General features: G+C 41.2%; 1 protein-coding gene and 1 pseudogene across 4 annotated transcripts in view; both read right to left on the reverse strand.

Annotated features, from left to right (window-relative positions):
- Positions 1–2,205: 2,205 nt before the first annotated feature.
- Positions 2,206–3,038, reverse strand: LOC136170969 (proteasome subunit alpha type-7 pseudogene; annotated as a pseudogene).
- Positions 3,039–17,822: 14,784 nt separating this feature from the next.
- Positions 17,823–25,083, reverse strand: part of RALA (RAS like proto-oncogene A) — a 69,487-nt gene continuing 62,226 nt past the window's right edge. For all 4 annotated transcript variants that reach the window (XM_065939134.1, XM_065939131.1, XM_065939133.1 and 1 more), the window contains 2 exons: positions 23,678–23,852; positions 17,823–19,788 (listed from right to left, as the gene is read on the reverse strand). In XM_065939134.1, coding sequence (XP_065795206.1) covers positions 19,666–19,788; positions 23,678–23,852 — 298 coding nt within the window. In that variant the 3' untranslated portion in view covers positions 17,823–19,665. The remainder of the gene's footprint in view (positions 19,789–23,677; positions 23,853–25,083) is intronic.

Here is a 25,083-nt window from a genome sequence, read left to right on the forward strand (position 1 = left end):
CCATGAACTGTAGCCCACCATGCTCCTCTGTCCATGAGATTCTTCAGGCAAGAGCACTGGAATGTGTTAGCTGGGCCCTCCTCCAAGGGATCTTCCTGACCCAGGGATCAAATCCGTGTCTCTTATGTCTCCTGCATTGACAGTCAGGTTCTTTACCACTAGTGCCGTCTGGGAAGCCCACATATACATATATCCACTTTAAGATTCGTTTCCCATTTAGGCCATTACAGAGTATTGTGTAGAGTTCCCTATGCTATTCTAGCATTTATTATTTGTAGAATTGTAATGATACCAAGGCTTTTTAAAAACTCTGGCAACAGAGAAATCATTCCATGGGAGAAAATATTCCAATTTTGGACAACTGTAATTCTATCTTAAGTTTTTATTCTGAAATAGTTACAGGCTTGTAGAAAACTGTAAAACTAATCCAACAAGCTTCCTATACCATCTCACCTATTTCCCCCAGGTAGTCACATCTTTTATGGGTGTAGTACAGTATCAAAGCCAGGAAATTGGTACATTACTGTTCTAGACTACAGGCCTTATTCAGTTTTTACCACTTGAAAAAAAAAGAGAAAGAAACACTGTATTCATTTTATGTATGTATATCCATGCAGCTTGATCACCTCTGGAAATTTCTGTTATCACCACCACAATCAAGATACAGAACTGCTCCATTGCTGAAAAAGAAATCCCTCCTGCTGCTTTTTTATATTTACGCCCACCCCTCCCCCTCCCCTTCCTGGAAACCACTAATCTGTTTTCCATCTCTAGATGGAGAATGTTATATAAATGGAATCATACAGTATGCAATCTTTATTTGAAAGATAACAGCTTTATTGACATATAATTCCCATACCATGCATTTCATCCATTTAAAGTGTTCAGTTCGATAGTTTTTTTCATATATTAACAGTTGCACAACCATCACCACAGTCAATTTAGAACCTTTTCATTACCCCCCAAAGAAACTTTATATTCTAATCAGTCACTCCTTATTTTTCCCAAACCCCCAGTCCTAGGCATGTGCTAATCTACTTTCTACCTCTATAGATTCACTTATTTTGGACATATCATATAAATAGAATCATATAATCTGTGGGTTTTTGTGACTGACTTCTTTTATTTAGCACAATGTTTTCAAGGTTCATCCACGTTGTTGCAACGGTAGGAAGAGCTGAAACAAGTCCTACTCTGTCAAGAATAAGATACTGAGCTGTTTTTCAAAGACAACAGAGCAACACCATAAATCTTGCAAAGTTAGCACAGAACAGAGAATTTTTACCTTAAATAACACTCGGAACTGAAGTTCCCTTTAATCCACTTGTGCTGAGTGAGGTCCTAGGCATGGGGAATTATAAAGAGAGTGTGATGTTCCCCCAACCCCAGAACTAAACTATGGAGACATGACTGGAATTTGAATGCTGGAACCCTTTCAGAAATGAGAGTTCCATTGCCCAGAAGATCCACTACTGAAGCCTCCTCCCATATCTTCTCATAAGTGCCAAGTTCCAAAGCCCTCCATTTGAAGCCTGTCCCACCAGCATTTCTGCATACTAATCCATTCTCCCCCAACTCATAAAAGTTTGACTGAATCCCAGATTTGGGAAACAGATTTGAGCTAGGCCTCCTGTATGCTTGCAGGTTCATGTTGCAATAAAGCTTGTTCTTTCCTCAAAAGCCAGTGCCATGGTATTGGTTTCTATGCAGATGGGGCAGCAAGCCTTTTGCTCAGTAACAGTGTAGCATGTACCTCATTCCTTTTTATTGCCAGTAATATTCCCTGTATGGATAAACCCCTTTGTTTATCTAGCCATCAGTGGATGGACACTGAGTTGTTTCCACTTTTTGACTGTGATAAATAATACTGCTGTGAACATTTATGTACAAGTTTTTGCATGGGCATATGTTTCCACCACTCCTAGGTTTACCTGAGTGAAATTATTAAATCATATGATTACTCTATGTTTAATCTTCTCAAGAATAGCCAAACTGTTTCCCAAAGCAGTTATACTATTTACATTCTCACCAGCAGTGTATGAAGATTCTGATATCTCCACAACATCACCAATACTTACTGTCTTTTGATTACAGCCATTCTTTTCTAGTGAAGGTGAAGTAGGATCTCATTGTGGTTTTGATTTGAATTTCCATAATGAGTAAAAACATTGAACATCTTTTTATTTCACTTAAAAAAATAGGCAAATTTATTGTAGGACACTTGGACAGTACAGATATATGGAATGGAAATGCCTATGTATCATTTTGGAAATCAGCCATGATTTGAATTTAAAAATTGTTACATGCAAAATTTCATTTCATCATGATGCTTTCTTATGTTTCTTCTTTTCATTTTCTTCTTCTTTTTTCAATCTCAGCAATGTATTTCTCAATTTCTTCAGGGTTTAAAATCTTGAGGGGTTGATCTCGCCTCACAACAGCAAGGTCTATGTTTTTGCCACCCGACTGAACCACTTTCAGAAGGACCCTGATAGCCAGCTTAATAGTCAGATCTTTTCAATGGCTTCCTCAGTATAATTCTTCTCTAGGAATTCATGCACTGACTTGGCAATCCGGCCTATAGCATTAGCCTTCCAGGCATGGTATGTGCCCGAGAGGTCAGTCTGATAGAGTCCGGGGGTGCCATCAAAGTCAAAACCCACAACGAGGGCAGAGATGCCAAACCGCCGGCGCCCCTTGCTGTGTGTATAGCGCTGCTTCAGACTGGCGATATAGCGGGTGATGTACTCCGTGGGGACCAGTCAGCCGGTGGCTCTGGCATTCCATCCGGGCCCTGTTGAAGACTATCCTTGCGTCAGCAGTGAGGCCGGCGAATGCCATGCAGACATTATCATCCAGAGCACAGACCTTCCGCACTGTCCTTTCATCCTACAGTTTGGCCACTGACATCTTCTCCACACCAAGAACATCAGTGTCTTTTCCTCCAACACTGACCGCGGTCCAGCCCCTCTTCATGGCCTCCTGCAAGTACCCCACTTGGCGGGATAGAAGATGGTGATGGCGCGGTTATAGCTCATGCCTGCGGAACGTCGCGGTTGGGCTGGGAAAAGCGCACACTCACTGCCACGCAGCAAGAGGTTCACAACGTTGCTGCACCAGCACCGCGCGCCCGCCCGCCCCACTTTGTTTTGCTTTTATCAAGACTTTATTTCCATCAGTAGTGTATCAGACTCCTGCTACTGCTAAGTCACTTCAGTCGTGTCCGACTCTGTGCGACCCCATCCCTGGGATTCTCCAGGCAAGAACACTGGAGTGGGTTGCCATTTCCTTCTCCAACGCATAAAAGTGAAAAGTGAAAGTGAAGTCTCTCAGTCGTGTCCGACTCTTCGCAACCCCATGGACTGCAGTCTACCAGGCTCCTCCGTCCATGGGATTTTCCAGGCAAGAGTACTGGTGTGGGGTGCCATTGCCTTCTCCGATCAGACTTCTAGTTTCCATATAACTTTGCTAAGCCTGCATAGTTATCAGTTCAGTTCAGTGACTCAGTCGTGTCTGACTCTTTGCGACCCCATGAACTGTAGCACGCCAGGCCTCCCTGTCCATCACCAACTCCTGGAGTCCACCCAAACCCATGTCCATCGAGTCAGTGATGCCATCCAATCATCTCATCCTCTGTCGTTCCCTTCTCCTCCTGCCCTCAATCTTTCCCAGCATTAGGGTCTTTTCAAATGAGTCAGCTCTTTGCACCAGGTGGCCAAAGTATGGGAGTTTCAGCTTCAACATCAATCCTTCCAATGAACAACCAGGACTGATCTCCTTTAGGATGGACTGGTTGGACCTCCTTGCAGTCCAAGGGACTCTCAAGAGTCTTCTCCAACACCACAGTTCAAAAGCATCAATTTTTCAGTGCTCAGCTTTCTTCACAGTTCAGCTCTCACACCCATACATGACCACTGGAAAAACCATAGCCTTGACTAGACGGACCTTGTTGGCAAAGTAATGCCTCTGCTTTTTAATATGCTATCTAGGTTGGTCATAACTTTCCTTCCAAGGAATAAGTGTCTTTTAATTTCATGGTTGCAATCACCATCTGCAGGGATTTTGGAGCTCAGAAAAATAAAGTCAGCCACTGTTTCCACTGTTTCCCCATCTATTTGGCATGAAATGATGGGATCAGATGCCATGATCTTAGTTTTCTGAATGTTGAACTTTAAGCCAACTTTTTCACTCTCCGCTTTCTCTTTCATCAAGAGGCTCTTTAGTTCTTCTTCACTTTCTACCATAAGGGTGGTGTCATCTGCATATCTGAGGTTATTGATGTTTCTCCCGGCAATCTTGATTCCAGCTTGTGCTTCCTCTAGCCCAGAGTTTCTCATGATGTACTCTGCATATAAGTTAAATAAGCAGGGTGACAATATACAGCCTTGACGTACTCCTTTTCCTATTTGGTGTATATATTATATATCCAGTATAGTTGATTTACATTGTGTTATTTTTTGGTGTAGAGCAAAGTGATCCAGTTATATATATATTCTTTTTCATATTCACCTTTATTATGGTTTATTACAGGATATTGAATATAGTACCCTGTGCTATACAATAGCACTTTGTTATTCATTCATACTATATAATCCTGAATGCCCAATCCTACCCTTTCCCCTGCCCTTGGCAATCACAAGTCTGTTCTCTAGGTCTGTGCGTCTGTTTCTATTTCATAGATAAATTCATTTGTGTCATATTTTAGATTCCACATATAAGTGATATCATATGGTATTTGTCTTTCTCTTTCTGACTTCACTTAGTATGATAATTTCTAGATCCAAACATGTTGCTGCAAATGATATTATTTCATTCTTTTTTATGGTTGAGTAGTATTCCATTTATATATTCATGCCTACATACACACACACAAACGCACACACACATATACATTACCTCTTCTTTATCCATTCATCTATCAAGGGACATTTATGTTGTTTCCATGTCTTGACTATTGTAAATAGTACTGCAATGAACATTGGGGTACCTTTTGTTATTTCAAGGGAATTCTCTTGATTTTTAAAAATTTATTTTTGGCTGTGCTGGATCTTTGCTGATGCACATGGGCTTTCTATGGTTGCAGAGAGCTGGGGCTACTCTCTAGTTGTGGTCAAGGGGTTCTTCTCATTGTGGTGCTTTCTCTTGTTGTGGAGCATGGGCTCTAGAGAGCGCAGGCTTCAATAGCTATGGATCCCAGGCACTAGAGTACAGGCTCAATAGTTGCGGCACATGGGCTCAGCTGTTCTGCAGCATGTGAGATCTTCCTGTGTGGACTATTTTAAAAGTCTTTAGTGAATTTGTACAATATTACTTCTGTTATGTGTTTTAGTTTTTTGACTGCAAGGCACATGGGATCTTACTTCCCTGACCAGGGATCAAACAAACCTGTACCCACTAAACTGAAAGGTGAAGTCTTAACCTCTGGACCACCAGGAAAGTCCCAACAATGAGATTTCAGTGGCAGTGTCAAACCCACTGTGAGCCAAGAGCAAGGCTCCAGCCCCTTCAGGCTGTCTACATGCAGCCCATCCTAGTCTTCTTCCCCATGTCTGTCCGCTGAAGCCAGAGTTTCAGCATCCAGCATCCAGTGCCCACATGCACAGTCGATGTGAGTCTCAGTCTGGAGAGCATGAGGAGGTGGCACAGACCACCTGTGCAGGTCGTGCTGCTCCGTGTGCTGCAAACTGCCTGTCTCACTGAGCCTCCGAAACTCCTTTTCTGTCCTGACTGATCACCCCACTGGTGAAGGGCCTTCCCAGACTGCGGGAACCTTTCATCTTTCACAGGCCCCTCCCAGGGGCATAGGTTCTGTCCTGATTCCTTCCCCCTCCGCCTTTCATCCTACCCAGTTATGTGGTTATGTGGAGATCTTTCTTGGAGTTTTGGGTGTCTGAGTTAGGCCAGTGTTGAGTACGTATTAGATGTATTTTGATGCGTTTGAGGGAGAAAGTGACTTTCACATCCTATTGCACCATCTTTTTTTTTTTCATTTATTTTTATTAGTTGGAGGCTAATTACTTTACAATACTGTAGTGGTTTTTGTCATACATTGACATGAATCAGCCTTGGATTTACATGTATTCCCCATCCCGATCCCCCCTCCCACCTCCCTCTCTACTCGATCCCTCTGGGTCTTCCCAGTGCACCAGGCCCGAGCACTTGTCTCATGCATCCAACCTGGGCTGATTATCTGTTTCACCCTAGATAACATACATGTTTCGATGCTGTTCTCTTGAAACATCCCACCCTTGCCTTCTTCCACAGAGTCCAAAAGTTTGTTCTGTACATCTGTGTCTCTGTTTCTGTTTTGCATACAGGGTTATCATTACCATCTTTCTAAATTCCGTATATATGTGTTAGTATACTGTAATGGTCTTTATCTTTCTGGCTTACTTCATTCTGTATAATGGACTCCAGTTTCATCCATCTCATTAGAACTGATTCAAATGAATTCTTTTTAACAGCTGAGTAATATTCCATGGTGTATACGTACCACAGCTTCCTTATCCATTCATCTGCTGATGAGCATCTAGGTTGCTTCCCTATCCTGGCTATTATAAACAGTGCTGCGATGAACATTGGGGTGCACGTGTCTCTTTCAGATCTGGTTTCCTCGGTGTGTATGCCCAAGAGTGGAATTGCTGGGTCATATGGCAGTTCTACTTCCAGTTTTTTAAGAAATCTCCACACTGTTGTCCATAGTGGCTGTACTAGTTTGCATTCCCACCAACAGTGTAAGAGGGTTCCCTTTTCTCCACACTCTCTCCAGCATTTATTGCTTGTAGATTTTTGGATAGCAGCCATCTTGACTGGCGTGTAATGGTACCTCATTGAGGTTTTGATTTGCATTTCTCTGATAATGAGTGATGTTGAGCATCTTTTCATGTGTTTGTTAGCCATCTGTATGTCTTCTTTGGAGAAATGTCTGTTTAGTTCTTTGGCCCATTTTTAAATTGGGTCATTTATTTTTCTGGAGTTGAGCTTCAGGAGTTGCTTGTATATTTTTGAGATTAATCCTTTGTCTGTTGCTTCATTTGCTATTATTTTCTCCCAATCTGAGGGCTGTGTTTTCACTTTACTTATAGTTTCCTTTGTTGTGCAAAAGCTTTTAAGTTTCATTAGGTCCCATTTGTTTATTTTTGCTTTTAATTCCAATATTCTGGGAGGTGGGTCATAGAGGATCCTGCTGTGATATGTCGGAGAGTGTTTTGCCTGTGTTCTCCTCTAGGAGTTTTATAGTTTCTGGTCTTACATTTAGATCTTTAATCCATTTTGAGTTTATTTCTGTGTATGGTGTTAGAAAATGTTTTAGTTTCATTCTTTTACAAGTGGTTGACCAGTTTTCCCAGCACCACTTGTTGAAGAGGTTGTCTTTTTTCCATTGTATATCCTTGCCTCCTTTGTCGAAGATAAGGTGTCCATAGGTTCGTGGATTCATCTCTGGGCTTTCTATTCTGTTCCACTGATCTATATTTCTGTCTTTGTGCCAGTACCATACTATCTTGATGACTGTGGCTTTGTAGTAGAGTCTGAAGTCAGGCAGGTTGATTCCTCTAGTTCCATTCTTCTTTCTCAAGATTACTTCAGCTATTCGAGGTTTTTTGTATTTCCATACAAATTGTGAAATTATTTGTTCTAGTTCTGTGAAAAATACCGTTGGTAGCTTGATAGGGATTGTATTGAATCTATAGATTGCTTTGGGTAGTATAGCCATTTTGACAATATTGATTCTTCCAATCCATGAACATGGTATGTTTCTCCATCTGTTTGTGTCCTCTTTGATTTCTTTCATCAGTGTTTTATAGTTTTCTACGTATAGGTCTTTTGTTTCTTTAGGGAGATATACTCCTAAGTATTTTATTCTTTTTGTTGCAGTGGTGAATGGTATTGTTTCCTTAATTTCTCTTTCTGTTTTCTCATTGTTAGTGTATAGGAATGAAAGGGATTTCTGTGTGTTAATTTTATATCTTGCAACTTTACTATATTTGTTGATTAGCTCTAGTACTTTTCTGGTAGAGTCTTTAGGGTTTTCTGTGTAGAGGATCATGTCATCTGCAAACAGTGAGAGTTTCACTTCTTCTTTTCCTATCTGGATTCCTTTTACTTCTTTTTCTGCTCTGATTGCTGTGGCCTAAACTTCCAAAACTATGTTGAATAGTAGTGGTGAGAGTGGGCACCCTTGTCTTGTTCCTGATTTTAGGGGAAATGCTTTCAATTTTTCACCATTGAGGGTAATGCTTGCTGTGGGTTTGTCATATATAGCTTTTATTATGTTGAGGTATGTTCCTCCTATTCCTGCTTTCTGGAGAGTTTTAATCATAAATGGATGTTGAATTTTGTCAAAGGCTTTTTCTGCATCTATCGAGATAACCATATGGTTTTTATCTTTCAATATGTTAATGTGGCTATTGCACCATCTTGATTCTGCCTCTGAGCATCTTTTCATGTGCTTATTGGCTATTTCCATATTTCCTTGGGGGGGAAAATGTTTATTTGGAACTTTTGTGCATTTTAAATTGGGTTGTACTTTAACTGTTGAGTTGTAGGTTTCTTAATAGTCTAGAGGCAAATTCCTTATCAGATACAAGATTTGCAAATATTTTATTTTGGGGGTTGTCTTTATGCTTTCTTGATGGTATTCTGTGAAGCACAAAAGTTTTAGATTTTGATGAAGTTCAATTAATATTTTTGTTCTGTGTGTGTTATAGCTTAGTAGGCTTTGCTGAGTCTAAGGTTATAAAGATTTACTTCTCTTTTCTTCTAAGAGTTTTGTAATTTCATTCTCATATTTTAGGTCAGGGATCCATTTCGAGTTAATTTTGTATATCGTATGAAGAAAGAATATAATTTCATTCTTTTGTTTGTGGATATCCAGTCCCAGCACGATTTTGTTGAAAAACTACTCTTTTCCACTGAATTGTCTTGGCACCTTGGTCCAATACAGATTGACTATAAATGTAAAGATTTGTTTTGGGACTCTAAATTCTATTCCATTGATCTATTTGTCTATTCTTATGCCAAAACCACAGTTTTGTTTTTTTTTTTAACAGTTATACATATATTTTTTAACAGTTACTAAGGTCAGGCTTCAGCAATATGTGAATCGTGAACTTTCAGATGTTCAAGCTGGTTTTAGAAAAGGCAGAGGAATCAGAGATCAAATTGCCAACATACGCTGGATCATTGAAAAAGCAAGAGTTCCAGAAAAACGTCTATTTCTGTTTTATTGACTACACCAAAGCCTTTGACTGTGTGGATCACAATAAATTGTAGAAAATTCTGAAAGAGATGGGAATACCAGACCACCTGACCTGCCTCCTGAGAAATCTGTATGCAGGTCAGGAAGCAACAGTTAGAACTGGACATGGAACAACAGACTGGTTCCAAATAGGAAAAGGAGTACATCAAGGCTGTATATTGTCACCCTACTTATTTAACTTATATGCAGAGGACATCATGAAAAACGCTGGGCTGGAGGAAGCACAAGCTGGAATCAAGATTGCCGGGAGAAATATCAGTAATCTCAGATACACAGATGACACTACTCTTATGGCAGGAAGTGAAGAACTAAAGAGCCTCTTGATGAAAGTGAAAGAGGAGAGTGAAAAAGTTGGCTTAAAGTTCAACATTTAGAAAACTAAGATCATGGCATCTGATCCCATCATTTCATGCCAAATAGATGGGGAAACAGTGGAAACAGTGGCTGGCTTTATTTTTGGGGCTCCAAAATCACTGCAGATGGTGACTGCAGCCATGAAATTAAAAGACACTTATTCCTTGGAAGGAAAGTTATGACCAACCTAGACAGCATATTAAAAAGCAGAGACATTAATTACTTTACCAACAAAGGTCCGTCTAGTCAAAGCTATGGTTTTTCCAGTGGTCATGTATGGATGTGAGAGTTGGACTATAAAGAAAGCTGAGGGCCAAAGAATTGATGCTTTTGAACTGTGGTGTTGGAGAAGACTCTTGAGAGTCCCTTGCACTGCAAGGAGGTCCAACCAGTCCATCCTAAAAGAGATCAGTCCTGGGTGTTCATTGGAAGGACTCATGCTGAAGCTGAAACTCCAATACTTTGGCCACCTGATGTGAAGAACTGACTCATTTGAAAAGACCCCGATGCTGGGAAAGATTGAGGGCAGGAGGAGAAGGGAACGACAGAGGATGAGATGATTGGATGGCATCACTGACTCGATGGACATGGGTTTGGGTGGACCCTGGGAGTTGGTGATGGACAGGGAGGCCTGGCGTGCTGTGGTTCATGGGGTTGCAAGAGTTGGACACGACTGAGTGACTGAACTGAACTGAAGACCTGCATCAGGTCTTAGTTGTAGTCCATGGGCTTACTTGCTTCAAACCATGTGAGATCTTAGTTCTCCCACCAGGGATGGAACCCATGTCCCCTGCATTGCAAGAAGGATTCTTAACCACTGGACCACAAGGGAAGTCCCCAAAATTTATTTATAGTTTTTGAAGAAACCACCAAACTGTCTTCCAAAGGGCCTATACCATTTTGCATTCCCACCAGCAATAAATGAGAATACTTACTGCTCCACATCCTCACCAGCACTTGGTGTTTTCATTCTAATAGGTGTGTGGTAATATCACCTTTTTGCTTTAGTTTGCATCTCCTTGATGACCTATGATGTGGAATGTTTTTTCACGTGCTTGTTTGTTATCTGAATATCTTCTTTGATGAGGGGTCTCTTAGGGTCTTTGGCCCATTTAAAAAAATTGGATTATTTTCTTAATGTTAAGATTGAAGAATTCATTGCATATTTTGTACAACAGTCCTTTAACAGTTGTGTGTTTTGCAAATATTTTCTCTCAGCCTGTGACTTGTCATCTCTTTTGACAGTGTCTTAAATTTGCATTTCCCTAATGGCTAAAGATGAATAACATCTTTTCATGTGTTTATTTGCCACTTGTGTTTCTTTCGTCCATTTTATAATTGCTTTTTCTTTAATGTTGAGTTTTGAGCATTCTCTATGTATTTATATATTCTAGGTTTGAGGACTTTGGCTACATGTTATCATATAATTAAGAAAATTAATTTCAATTATGTGGGTAATACATGAATGCATCCTTCATTTAAAAATGACAGGATAGGACTTCCCTGGTGGCTCAGTGGTAAAGAATCTACCTTCCAATGCAGGAAATACAGGTGTGATCCCTGATCTGAGAAGAGCCCATATGCTGAGGAGCATCTAAGCCCATGCACCACAGCTATTGAGCCTGTGCCCTAGAGTCCGGGAATTGCAACTACTGAAGCCTGTGCGCTCTACAGCCTGTGCTCCACAACAAGAGAAGCCTGTGCACCACAACTAGAGAGTAGCCCCTGCTCACTGCAATTAGAGAAAAGTCTGTGTAGCAACAAAGACCCGGCACAGCCAAAAATAATTTTTTTTGTTTTTAAAAAGTTGTCAACCTGACAATCCCTCAGGTTGACTTAAAATGCTTTTTTTTAAAAAAAAGGATAAAGTTTAAACCCTCAAATCCTTTCCCTTTTCAGCATTCTCTCATGAGCAACCATTATTATGTATTTCAGTATATTCCTCTAGATTAAAAAAATTAGCTTTCTCAACATAAACAAACTCATAGATATATATGGTGTTGTTTGCATATGGGTTTTGCATATGGGTTTTACAAAAAAGTTATAATGTTTGTACCATGGTCAAAGATGTATTTTTAAATTAAAAAAAAAAAAAAGCTTTTGGCAGCATTGTGTGACATGTAGGATCTTAGTTTCTCGACTAGGGATTGAACTCATGTCCCCTGCATTGCAAGCACAGCGTCTTAACCACTGGACTGCCAGGGGAGTCCCAAAGATGCATGTTTGACCCAAGAATATTTTAAAGACTTCTCTATACTGATAAATATCTCTAGTCTGTCCCTTCAAACCATTGTATAGTATGGATTGTCTATGTTTCTTAAGCCATTCCTCAGTTTCTAGACATTTAGGTAGTTCTCAGTGTTCTTCTAGTAAGCCGTGCTACAGTGAACCACCTTGGGCATGACTCTGGGCACATGTGCAGTTATTTCTTTAGAGAGATACAGAGAGAGGGAATTTTATGAATGTTAAGATACATGGTTTTCATATTTGAAGACTCTGCCATACTGCCCCCTCCCCAACCTGGATTTGTGTTTCCCCACATCTTGGACAACAATCACTTATCTTTTGACTACAAGGTCCACCCACTATTTTATATCCCAACTATCTACCAAGTGCAAAGAGGTGGGCCTTGAACTGGAGTGGGATTTTTTTTTTTTTTTTGGCCATGCCATACGACTTTCAGGTTCTTAGTTCCCCAACCAGGGATTAAACCCACACCACTTGCATTGGAAATGTGAAGTCTTGAGCCACTGGACCACTAGGGAAGTCCTGTGTGGGATTTAGATGTGTTCCTGGTGAGAGTCACACTTAATGGGTGCTTTCCATGTCACATGATCTCAGTTCCTCTTTTTTTTTAATCTTTTGGCCACAGGGCATGTGGGATCTTAGTTCTATTACGAATTGTCATTGACTAGAGGAGGCTAAGGAGACCTGAAGACTAAGTTCAAATTGAATTCCAAGTTCCTTCTAAGCCAACTTCCAGGTATCCAGGAAAATCATTCAAATACCTTTTCACCAAATTGGCACCCATTACAAAGATCAGTCTGTAAACAACAGAATTGGCATTAGTTCAGTTCAGTTGCTCAGTTGTGGCTGACTCTGTGACCCCATGCGCTGAAGCATGCCAGGCTTCCCTGGCCATCACAAACTCCCAGAGCTTACTCAAACTCATGTCCATTGAGTTGGTGATACCATGCTACCATCTCATCCTCTGTTATCCCATTCTCCTCCAGCCTTCAATCTTTGCCAGCATCAGGGTCTTTCCCAGTGAGTCAGTTCTTTGCATCAGGTGGCCAAAGTATGGGAGTTTCAGCTTCAGCATCAGTCCTTCCAATGAATATTCAGGACTGATTTCCTTTAGAATGGACAGGTTGGATCTCCTTGCTGTCCAAGGGACTCTTAGGAGTCTTCTCCAACATCACAGTTCAAAAGCATCAATTTTTTGGCACTCAGCTTTCTTTATAGTCCAAGTCTCATATCCATATACAACTAATGGAAAAACTATAGCTTTGACTAAGTTCAGTTCAGTTGCTCAGTTGTGTCCAACTCTTTGCGACCCCATGAATCGTAGCATGCCAGGCCTCCCTGTCCATCACCAACTCCCGGAGTCTACCTAGACCCATGTCTATTGAGTTGGTGATGCCATCCAGCCATCTCACCCTGTCGTCCCCTTTTCCTCCTGCCCCCAATCCTTCCAGCATTAGGGTCTTTTCAAATGAGTCAACTCTTCGCATGAGGTGGCTAAAGTATTGGAGTTTCAGCTTCAGCATGAGTCCTTCCAATGAACACCCAGGACTGATCTCCTTTAGCATGGACTGGTTGGATCTCCTTGCAGTCCAAGCGACTCTTGAGAGTCTTCTCCAACACAATTCACAGATCAATTCTTCGGTGCTCAGCTTTCTTCACCATCCAACTCTCACATCCATACATGACTACTGGAAAAAACATAGCCTTGACTAGGCGAACCTTGTTGGCAAAGTAATGTCTCTGCTTTTAAATATGCTATCTAGGTTGGTCATAACTTTCCTTCCAAGGAATAAGCGTCTTTAATTTCATGGCTGCAGTCACCATCTGCAGTGATTTTCGAGCCCCAAAAATAAAGTCTGACACTGTTTCCACTGTTTCCCCATCTATTTGCCATGAAGTGATGGGACTGGATGCCATGATCTTAGTTTTCTGAATGTTGAGCTTTAAGCCAACTTTTTCACTCTCCTCCTTCACTTTCATCAATAGGCTTTTTAGTTCCTGCCTCTTCACTTTCTGCCATAACGGTGGTGTCGTCTGCATATCTGAGGTTATTGATATTTCTCCCGGCAATCTTGATTCCAACTTGTGTTTCTTCCAGCCCAGCGTTTCTCATGATGTACTCTGCATATAAGTTGAATAGGCAGGATGACAATATACTGCCTTGACGCACTCCTTTTCCTATTTGGAACCAGTCTGTTGTTCCATGTCCAGTTCTAACTGCTGCTTCCTGACCTGCATATAGGATTCTCAAGAGGCAGATCAGGTGCTCTGATATTCCACCTTTTACTGAATTTTCTACAGTTTATTGTGATCCACATAACCAAAGGCTTTGGCATAGTCAATAAAGCAGAAATAGATGTTTTTCTGGAACTCTACCAGTAATGCTGAAGAAGCTGAAGTTGAAAGGTTCTATGAAGACCTACAAGACCTTTTAGAACTAACACCCAAAAAAGATTCCTTTTCATTATAGGGGACTGGAATGCAAAAGTAGGAAGTCAAGAAATACCTGGAGTAACAGGCAAATTTGGCCTTGGAGTACGGAATGAAGCAGGGCAAAGGCTAATAAACTTTTGCCAAGAGAATGCAATGGTCATAGCAAACACCCTCTTCCAACAACACAAAAGACTCTATACATGGACATCACCAGATGGTCAACACCGAAATCAGATTGATTATATTCTTTGCAGCCAAAGATGGAGAAGCTCTATACAGTCAGCAAAAGACCGGGAGCGGACTGTAGATCAGATGATGAACTCCTTATTGCCAAATTCAGACTTAAATTGAAGAAAGTAGGGAGAAACCACTAGACCATTCAGGTATGACTGAAATCAAATCCCTTATGATTATACAGTGGAAGTGAGAAATATATTTAAGGGACTACATCTGATAGAGTGCCTGATGAACTATGGATGGAGGTTCGTGACACTGTACAGGAGACAGAGATTAAGACCATCCCCATGGAAAAGAAATGTAAAAAAGCAAAATGGCTGTCTGAGGAGGGCTTACAAATAGCTGTGAAAAGAAGAGAAGCGAAAAGCAAAGGAAAGATATTCCCGTCTGAATGCAGAGTTCCAAAGAATAGCAAGGAGAGATAAAGAAGCCTTCCTCAGCGATCAATGCAAAGAATTAGAGGAAAACAACAGAATGGGAAAGACTAGAGATATCTTCAAGAAAATTAGAGATACCAAGGGAACATTTCATGTAAAGATGGGCACAATAAAGGACAGAAATGATATGGACCTAACAGAAGCAGAAGATACTAAGAAGAGGTGGCAAGAATACATAGAAGAACTATACAAAAAGATCTTCATAACCTAGATAATCACGATGGTGTGATCACTCACCTAGAGCCAGACATCCTGGAATGTGAAGTGAAGTGGGCCTTAGAAAGCATCACTGTGAACAAAGCTAGTGGAGGTGATGGAATTCCAGTTGAGCTGTTTCAAATCCTGAAAGATGATGCTGTGAAAGTGTTACACTCAATATGCCAGCAAATTTGGAAAACTCAGCAGTGGCCACAGGACTGGAAAAGGTCAGTTTTCATTCCAATCCCAAAGAAAGGCAATGCCAAAAATGCTCGAACTACCGCACAACTGCACTCATCTCACACGCTAGCAAAGTGATGCTCAAAATTCTCTAAGCTAGGCTTCAGTAATACGTGAACTGTGAATTTCCAGATGTTCAAGCTGGTTTTAGAACCAGCTTGAACATCTGAGATCAAACTGTCAATAGCTTTGACTAGATGGACATTTTTTGGCAAAGTAATGCCTCTGCTTTTTAATATGCTGTCTAGGTTGGTCATAAACAACAGAGTTGGCATGTAATGGTGCAATGCTCAGGGCGACAGCATGCAATTCCTTGGGCCAAGGCCCAGAAGTTAGCTCTCATACCTGCTTCTTTCCCTTCTAATTCAACAAGGCTTGACTTTTACTTTTTGGTTGTTTGACTTTGTCCTTAGGAGCACTTTCTAGCTGCTAGGAGCTTGCAAGCACCTGAACACGTTGGCTGTTTTCTTTCCTTAGGGCTTTTGATAAAAGTGATCTTGTTCTTCTATCTGATTAGCTGTGTAAGTTATCACAGTTCTCATGGCCTTTTTTTTTTTTTCCCCTTGGCTGTACTGCATGGCTTGGAGGATCATATTTCCCTGAGGATTGAACTTGGCCCTGGCAGTGAAAGCGCCGAGTCCTAACCACTGGACCGTCATGGCCTTTCTTAAACAGATGTTAAATGCTCTCTGGGCCCCTCACTCTCCCCAGAAATGGTGCTCCTGTAAGGACTGAGAATACAGATGGCTGAAGGTCCCTCCCCATCTACCTTCATGCGTCTCCAGGCAGCTGTCCACAACAGCTGCAGGCAGTGCTGCTGGAGCAAACGACTAGGAAATTTTTTGCAGTTAAAGAAATGTAGGATACAGGCTCCTTGCCTGCCAAAGAATGCTGCCTCTTGACTGATGTTATGGAAAAAGCACTGTAAGGCTGACTCCACAGCTGAGCTCTGCACAAGGTTTTGCCTCCACACTTGATTTTTCTCTTAGCAACCAGGCTGTATGCCCAAGAGGCCTCTTGCTTCACAGCAGCCTCTGCAAGCTCTCTGAAGGAAATCAGCCTGGGGAAAATCCTGGATGTTTCCCCCCATAGTGCAGGCCCCTGAATCATTAACTCTATCCTCTACTCCTTCACTGTGCAGGGATTCAGAGCATGGACTTGGGACCAGACTACTTTTGTTTCCAATCTGTTAATAATTTTGCCATTTTTTGGCTCTGGGCAAGTTATTCAACTTAGTTTTTCCATCTGGAAGATAAGGGCTAGGATAGCAAGTACCTCAAAGAGTTAATATTAAATTAAAAAATATACAGTATCTTGCATATAGAATGCACTGTGTTTACTATAATTATATGAGTTTACAGTTGTAAGAAATAGGGTGTCTGGCCCAGGGTAAGGAGACCTAATCTCTAATCTTTTTAAAAGTTGCTTTCCTTGTAACACATAGGTCCTTTCCTCTGTGTGAATCTGTATTTGTCCTGAACTCATCATGCCTGTCCTTTCACCTATTATATTCACAGCAGTGCCCACAGTAGGTGGTTCATAAAAACCAATCCAAACTAAGGGCATGAATGAAGGACTCCATTGGTCTGTCCACTCTTCACTTTCAAAGGAATTTGCTAAAGGGGACTTTTAATGATGGATTAAAAAAAAAAAAAAGGATTAGTTTGAAAACTGTTAAGTTCTGGTAAATGCTTTGATAGTTTTAAATTTTACGTTTCGTTACAAAATTTTGAAAATGACATTCTGATTCACTTTGAGACAACTTAATCTAACCTTTTAGTATATAATGTTCAACATCATGCCCCTGATTGGTGTTAAGAATGGGTCCATACAGCGAGATTAAAATTATGCCAATTATAAATGTGCTCACTGCTTATGAATTAAGAAATTGAAGTGAATTGGATTTTGCAGGGTTGTGTTCAATGTTGGGCCAGATCATTTCTAGCCCAGGGGCTGTGTGACGGCTAGTAGGCCACTGTTTTCCAGACAGACATCAAATGTGAGTGAAAGCCTGAAGTATGTTGAGATGGCAGAGGGAGGGGGGATTCCTCCTGCCACAATTTGGAAATGGAATTTTCTCTGGGGATCAGACTGATTTACAAAATGAATACAAAGCTGCCACCTACCCACTCAGGAGTCGAGTAGTATTTGAAAAGTAAACTACAATGGAGGACTCTGGTGACAGCAGAAGAGTGCCTTCCATGCAACTGTGCATGTGGGGCTCTGCCATTTCTGAGCCTTGCTTAAACCTGAGTAATGATGGTACTGAGACCGAGGACATCTGGCACAGGATTCTTCTCACACAGAAGTCCCTAAACTGATAGCTCAGAAGGCTGAGGTGTTTTCAAGTCTTTGGTAAGGATGCCCAGGTTGAATTTTACATGTTCTACTGTAAACATCAAGTAACACCACAAACATTTAAAAAAAGAAAGTTTATTGGTCTTTAAATGGCTCAAATTGCAAATAAACCAGTCGGGTAGTGGCATCAGCCTAAGACATGTGATGCGTCTTTGTCATTTGGCTTCATAGCACCTCAGTACCCAGGAGAGGAAAGGTCTCAAAGCACAGTCACAACGTTAGTGGTTAGGACCCCTGGTTAAATGAGACAGCAACAAGTACACGTGGAGATTGCTGGGCCCGCGGGGCTGCGCGTACATGGGGAGCTTTAATTCTGCACACGGCATAGCCTATGGAAAATATGAAATGAAAGATGTACATCTCAAACCCTTTAAGGACACATATTTAACATGACAAGCTGGATGTAGTATCTAAAGAGTTCAGTTCCTAAGTAGCCTATTTGTGTTAGCTCTACGTACACATCTGTTACCTGGAATGCCTGAACACATCTTTGACTTGCTGAAATTAAGACTGAGCATAAAGAAAGTAAAACTTTATTGAAACAACTGCCTTAGTCCCATTCCAAAGAAAAGAAAAATCTGATAGTGGTATATTTCCCATTGAAATTATGTCCCTTCAGTGGGCATGCCGTACAACGGGGACACAGCCTACTGTTTGGTGGCAAACATGTTTTCTGCACTATCCTCAGGTTTGGCTGTTCGATGTTAACTTTAGGAAAATGTAACTACAGTGTTCTTCATTATGAACACAGACTACAAACACTCCTAGTAACTCCCGCACAGCCAAACTGCAACCTCAGGAATACAAATTTAGAAGTTAACAGATGGCAAGCACTACTTTCCCGAAGTGGTCTAGTGCAAAACGCATTAGCACCGTGGACACTTTTCCTATGCCCTGCTCCAAAGAGATCAAAATCTTAACACATGCTCACCACTTGCATAAAAGGATTTCCAGGGATCAGCATCTTCAAGAATAAGGGTTCACTGAGACAAACTGAATCCTCATAGTCTAAAGTTATCTTACAAGTATATGCTGGTCCTTCATTTTTAAACTACCTTACAGTTAATTAAAAGCAATCAAGGGGCTCTGGAACTTCATTTTCAAGAACCAGAGTATGGCACACATTTTACATTTGGACAGACTCCAGCAGTTATTTCTTGAGCATCTTCTATACAAAAGTTGTCCTCCATCCCGACACGTATTCTCTCACCAGGACACGTGGGCAGTGGGCCCACGGCACCATGAGGATACAACCCAGAATGATGTAACCAGGTATCTTTCAGTTTCTAAATTAAGGCATATTAAAAAATTTCCATGTACAAGTTTACACCACTTTTCTAAGTTAATCACCAGGTAATTAATGCAGGTTCACAGATGAATTACTCTCAATTGAACTATATGCAACAATCATGCCAGTCACTTTTTCTTCTATATTTTGCATAACAATGGTTAAAAAAAAGTGGTACAGTTTAACTATCATGTTCACAATTGTCATTTTTTTTTTCAAGGCAGTAGAAGACCAAGACATTTTAAAATGGTTATAAAATTTAAGCTTTATAATAAACCAGAGGAAGTGGCCTTTCCTCCCATTGTCCACCCCCATTCTCACCTCTCGAACAGTTCAAGAAAGACTGCCGGCAAAACACAAGCGCCCACGCTACATTCAGGACCGTGATAAATGTAGGCAATTATGAAATAAGTTGAACTTTGCTTCTTGGTGAAGCCACATTAATTTCTTTTTAAGTGAATTTGACTTTCAGTGCAGTTCCAATTCATGCTTTTAGAGATACATAACAATTTCCAAAATGTTAAAGTAATTTCAGTCAATTGAGCCTTCAATGGCAAAGCTTATAAATTATATTTATTAGTATGGTCAAGATAAGAAAGGAGTTTGGGCTCTGATTATAAAATGCAGCATCTTTCTCTGATTCTCTTGGCTAAACTTTTCCTCTTCTTTTTTCCATTCTTTTCTTTGCTGTCTTCCATCTTTCTGGCCCGAATTTCCCTCATTAAATCAAAAAATACCTACAAAGAAGAAAAGAGAATAAAGCAAGTAGATAATATGTGCCTGGTATATCTCTGAATTACAGCAGTAAACATTGGGAGTAATATATGAATATTAAAGAGCTCTTATTTGGGGAATACAAAGATAGGAAAGTATATAACTAAAGTCTGCTTCTTCCAAGTACATTAAAAAAATGGGAAAACAGGAAGATTTTCTGAACTACAACTTTGGGTAAAATCTGCTTACATAATATAACCTAATCTTCCATCTGAATTTTCAAGATAAAAAAGCACACCAATGGATGAAACTGGAGGCCATTATACAGAGTGAAGTAAGCCAGAAAGATAAAGAACATTACAGTATACTAACACATATATACGGAATTTAGAAAGATGGTAACGATGGCCCTATATGCAGGGCAGAAGAAGAGATGCAGAAGTACAGAACAGAATTTTGAACTCTGTGGGAGAAGGTGAGGGTGGGATGTTTCAAAAGAACAGCATGTATATTATCTGTGGTGAAACAGACCACCAGCCCAGGTGGGAGGCATGAGTCAAGTGCTCGCGCCTGGTGGGCTGGGAAGACCCAGAGGAATCGGGTGGAGAGGGAGGTGGGATGGGGGACTGGGATGGGGAATACGTGTAACTCTATGGCTGATTCATATCAATGTATGACAAAACCCACTGAAAAATTAAAAAAAAAAAAAAAAAAAGCACACCAAGTGATAGCTCCGAAGATGTAACCCAGTGGATTACATTTGAGTAATTAATAATTAGCAAATATATTTTATCAATTACTATTTTAAAGTAATCTAATAAAATTTTCATTTATTAACCTTTCTTCAGCCCCATTTTTAAAAACAGCTGTGGAAAATGACTGTTTCCTTTAGTATTCTGATACCAGGCACTAGAAAATAATTGCTTGTTGCACAGTATTTTAGGATTTATCAATTTTTATCTGTCTAGAAATTGGCAAATAATGGGAGATATTAGCATAATAATTTAAAAGCTATTAGTGTAATAATTCAAAAGTTCAATATCACTAACAAATGTCTGTGCATGCATGCGTGCTAAGTTGCTTCAGTTGTGTCTGATTCTGTGCAACTCTGGACTGTAGCCCACCAGGCTCCTCTGTCCATGGGATTCTCCAGGGAAGTGTCTGAGTGCACGATGAGTTGGGCCTGAACGATGTGCACTCACACTGTGGCTGAAGAGTTGCTGCACGTTACTTTTCTGCAGCCACTGAGGTGCTTGTGAAAAATGCATCTACCTGGTGGCAGCCACAGGTACTAGATTCTTGCATATCCCCCTGAGACACACATACATGTGTGCCTGTGTGCATGATGTGTTTCAAACACAGATGGCAGCAAACTGCAGTTATTGCTACTGTTCTGTATTTCATTTCCTAATGCTGAAGATCAGCACATTTAGCTCTACCTTCATTTTTAAAAAATACTTATTTTTGGCCTGCTGGGCCTTCACTGCTGCTCGAAGTTTTCTCTAGTTGTGGTGAGTGGGGGCTACTCTTAGTTGTGGTGCACAGGCTTTTCTCATTGCAGTGGCTTCTCTTGTTGCAGAGCACAGGCTCCAGGTGTGTGGGCTTCAGTAGTTGTAGCGCACAGGCTTACTTCCTCCGCGGCATAGTGAGATCTTCATGGTCTAGGCATGAACCTGGGTACCCTACACTGGGAGGCAGATTCTTATCAACTGTACCACCAGGGAAGATATCTTCATTTCTTTTTAATGGCTGTACAATATTCCATTATATGGATGTTGCTGCTGCTGCTGCTAAGTCGCTTCAGTCGTGTCTGACTCTGTGCAGACGGCATAGACGGCAGCCCACCAGGCTCCCGCGTCTCTGGGATTCTCCAGGCAAGAACACTGGAGTGGGTTGCCATTTCCTTCTCCAGTGCATGAAAGTGAAAAGCGAAAGTGAAGTTGCTCAGTCATGTCCAACTCTTAGCAACCCCATGGACCACAGCCTACCAGGCTCCTCCGTCCATGGAATTTTCCAGGCAAGAGTACTGGAGTGGGGTGCCATTGCCTTCTCCATTTATGGATGCACCAGCCTTTAAAATAGTCTGTCATTGGGTACTTGGATATTTCCAATCTTTTGTTTCTACAGATAATGCTTCAGTGATTACTGCTGAACATACTTATGCATGGATGTATGACTATATAAATTTTAGAACTTGAATTAGTGGGGCCATAATTTTGATAGATAATTACCAAATTGCCCTTCCACGAACATATGAGCATTCCCTTCCCCTCCTCCCCATACTCCTGTCAACAGTATTATCATCAGTCTAGTTGCTTTATTCCCCAATGTAACAGGTAAAAAAAAGTCCTGTTTTTAAATTGTGCTTCCTATTATAAGTTAGACTAAGCCGCTTTTAAACTTTAAAAGCAATTTGTACTTCTTTCTACAACAAGGGTGTCTATATTTTTTGACTGTTTTCCCATTGGGTTGCTGGTCTTTTTCTCAGCCTCCTGTGATAACTGTGACAACGTACATGACTGTAGTTTCCCGGAGCCTCTGATGCCAGCAGGTGACACCACAGGACTGCTGCAAGCCTCAGAGCTGGACAGCTACTGTTCACCTCTCCTCCCCACTCCCCTTAGTTGAAATAGGTTTTAGTGTGTGTTCTACCATCTGCTCGAGATTTTAAACAGGAGGAAACAAAGTATATATATCCTAAGATACTGTTCTGTGGTGCCTTTCAAAACCATATACACACTGAATCTTAAACTATATTTCATTAGTATATTAAAAAATATTTGCTGTAACTAGCAGAAACTGGTTTACTGAGTAGAACTCTTCTAGCATGTTGTAACAATATCCTGGACTTAGAGGAATCTGACTGTGTGACTGGAAAAAAAAGTGAGCTTAAAATGACAATGTCTTTAAACCTATAGTAAACAGGCAGAAAGAACCTCTAAGCTGTTAACATCAGGATTTCTGGACCAGGGTTATGGATCTACAGACACAGCAGAGCAGTTCACCAACACCTGCGGACACCTAGGGCAGCATTACTTCAAGTGCGGTCCACCACCCCACCTGCACACCCAGGAGCTAACTAGATCTGCAAATTCTTAGGACCCACCCCAGAGCAAACAAATCCAAGTCTCTGGAGAAGACCCAGGAACCTAAGTTTATCAGGCTTTGTAGGCAATCCTTCTGCATGTTAGTTTTTCTGAGGCACTTGTAGGGCCGGGATACTCGGGGACTGAAAAGGCCTCCCTGGAAGGGCTCCCACCCAGAGCTGCTCCAGCCCCACCACCAGGCTTCCTGAACGTGGACAGTGGTGTCGGGGGGTAGATGAATGGCACCCGGGAAGGCTCCAAGGTGTTCCTCACCTGGTCTCCAGGAAGGGCCAATCTGCACAAAGTGCGACGATGAGGGAAGAGGGCAGAGGAGTTCTCTTTCCCCTGGGTGGAGAGGGGGGCGAGGGGGTGGAGATCAGAGGTGGAGAGTGGGGAGTGCAGCTGTGGTGACAGAGATTTCAAAACCCTCTCCCTCGGGGCTCCTTCATCTTGGGAGCCACCTTCACTTGGGAGAACTTAAGTGGGGATGGGCAGGTGTCAGCTCAGAGATTCTCCAGCCAATCAGGAAAATAAAAGGAAAAAAAAAAAGAGTGGGGATTCAGGTCAGGAATCTGGCCAGTGCTTTAAAAAAAAGTACATCTTGCTGTGGTTGTCTCACGTTTTTATGCCCCTTGGGAACCTAAGGACAAGGTGAAGTCAAGAAAGTCCTAACACAGTGTACTTGAGCATTCAGGGCTGATAAACATCAACGTGTATTAAATCTCTCTCTGAAAGTCTCAACAGACTCTCTAGACACAGATGGAGCTGAGTTAAGCAAATCAACCTATTTCAACATGATGTTGTGGTGTGGAGGGTCCTCTTTTACCTTGTCAACATTGGCCCGTGTCTTGGCAGATGTTTCCACATAGTTAACATTCCACTGGTCGGCTCTGGTTTTCGCCTCTTCTACGGAAACCTGCCTTTTATCTTCCAAATCTGATTTGTTTCCAACGAGCAGAAATGGAACGTTCTCATCTTCTTTTACTCTTAAAATCTGCTCCCTGGGTAAGAGGAAATGAGCAAGAAATATCTCTCTGTGTTAAAATAACAAATAACACATGCAGGCATTTACTTATGCTTCTGAACAATGAGCTCATTTATTACACGGGAGGAAACCAGCAGCACGCCTTCCTTTATCTACCCTCAATCATTTGAGCTTCACATTCACTTCATTGACGAAGGAAAAATACACCAAAGAAGAGTACAAATATGGCAGTAGAGGCATGAAGTAAAAGTATCAAATGCAACTTCATTCTAAATGCCTTGCTTTTAAAACCTTTTTTACGTTTTGGCCAGGCTGCGTGGCCTGTGGGATCTTGGTTCCCCAACCAGGGATTGAACCCGCACCCCCTGCAGTGGAAGTGCAGAGTCTTAACTATTGGACTGTCAGGAAAGTCCCTCTAAAGGCTTTTTCAAAACAAACTCTTTACATTAGAATGATTTCAGATTTACAGAGACGGTGTGAAAATAGGACAGAGTTCCTGTATGTCCCCACACCCAGTTTCCCCTGTTGTCAACACAATTTATCACAATTTATGAAGTACTACTGATACAAGGATACCTTGTTATACTGCAATTAGCTTTACTGTGCTTTGCAGATACTGCTTTCTCTTTTTTAACAGACTGAAGGTTTGCATACCCCTGTGTCAAGCTAGTCCATCGGGGCCACTTTTCCAACAGCATTTGCTCACTCTGTGTCTCTGTGTCACATTTTGGTAATTCTCACAATATTTTAAACTTTTCCATTATCATTAAATTTGTTAGGGTGATCAGTGACCTCTGTGATGACTGTAATCATTACCGCATTTTTGCTTAAAGTGATGCTCCCTTTGGAGTTTGAGAGACAATTATAAAATTTTAGAATAGAAAAGCACCTTTACAAACTGGTCAAGCCTCATTTTTATTTTGAGGAAAGTGAGAACCACAAAAGGCAACAGGGTTTTCTAACATTTCTACTGAACACTTATAAGCACTCTAAGTTATATGTGGGCAACTGTGTCAAATGTGGGTATCAGGGATACTGAAATGGGTAAGAAATGGGTTCTGTTCCAAGTGTTTTTACCTTGTCAGGAAAAACACACAGCATACAGAAATCAATCTCAGTGTCAGAGTGTGGTGAGTGTGCTACTGGGGCTATGCAAAGTATATCACAATCACCAATGAGGAAACAGTGGATTCTGCCTACGAAGGCTACATTTAGGAGCTGACAATTATTAGAGAAATGCAAATCAA

This window comes from Muntiacus reevesi, chromosome 6 (genome assembly GCF_963930625.1).
Source record: "Muntiacus reevesi chromosome 6, mMunRee1.1, whole genome shotgun sequence".
NCBI lineage: Eukaryota > Metazoa > Chordata > Mammalia > Artiodactyla > Cervidae > Muntiacus > Muntiacus reevesi.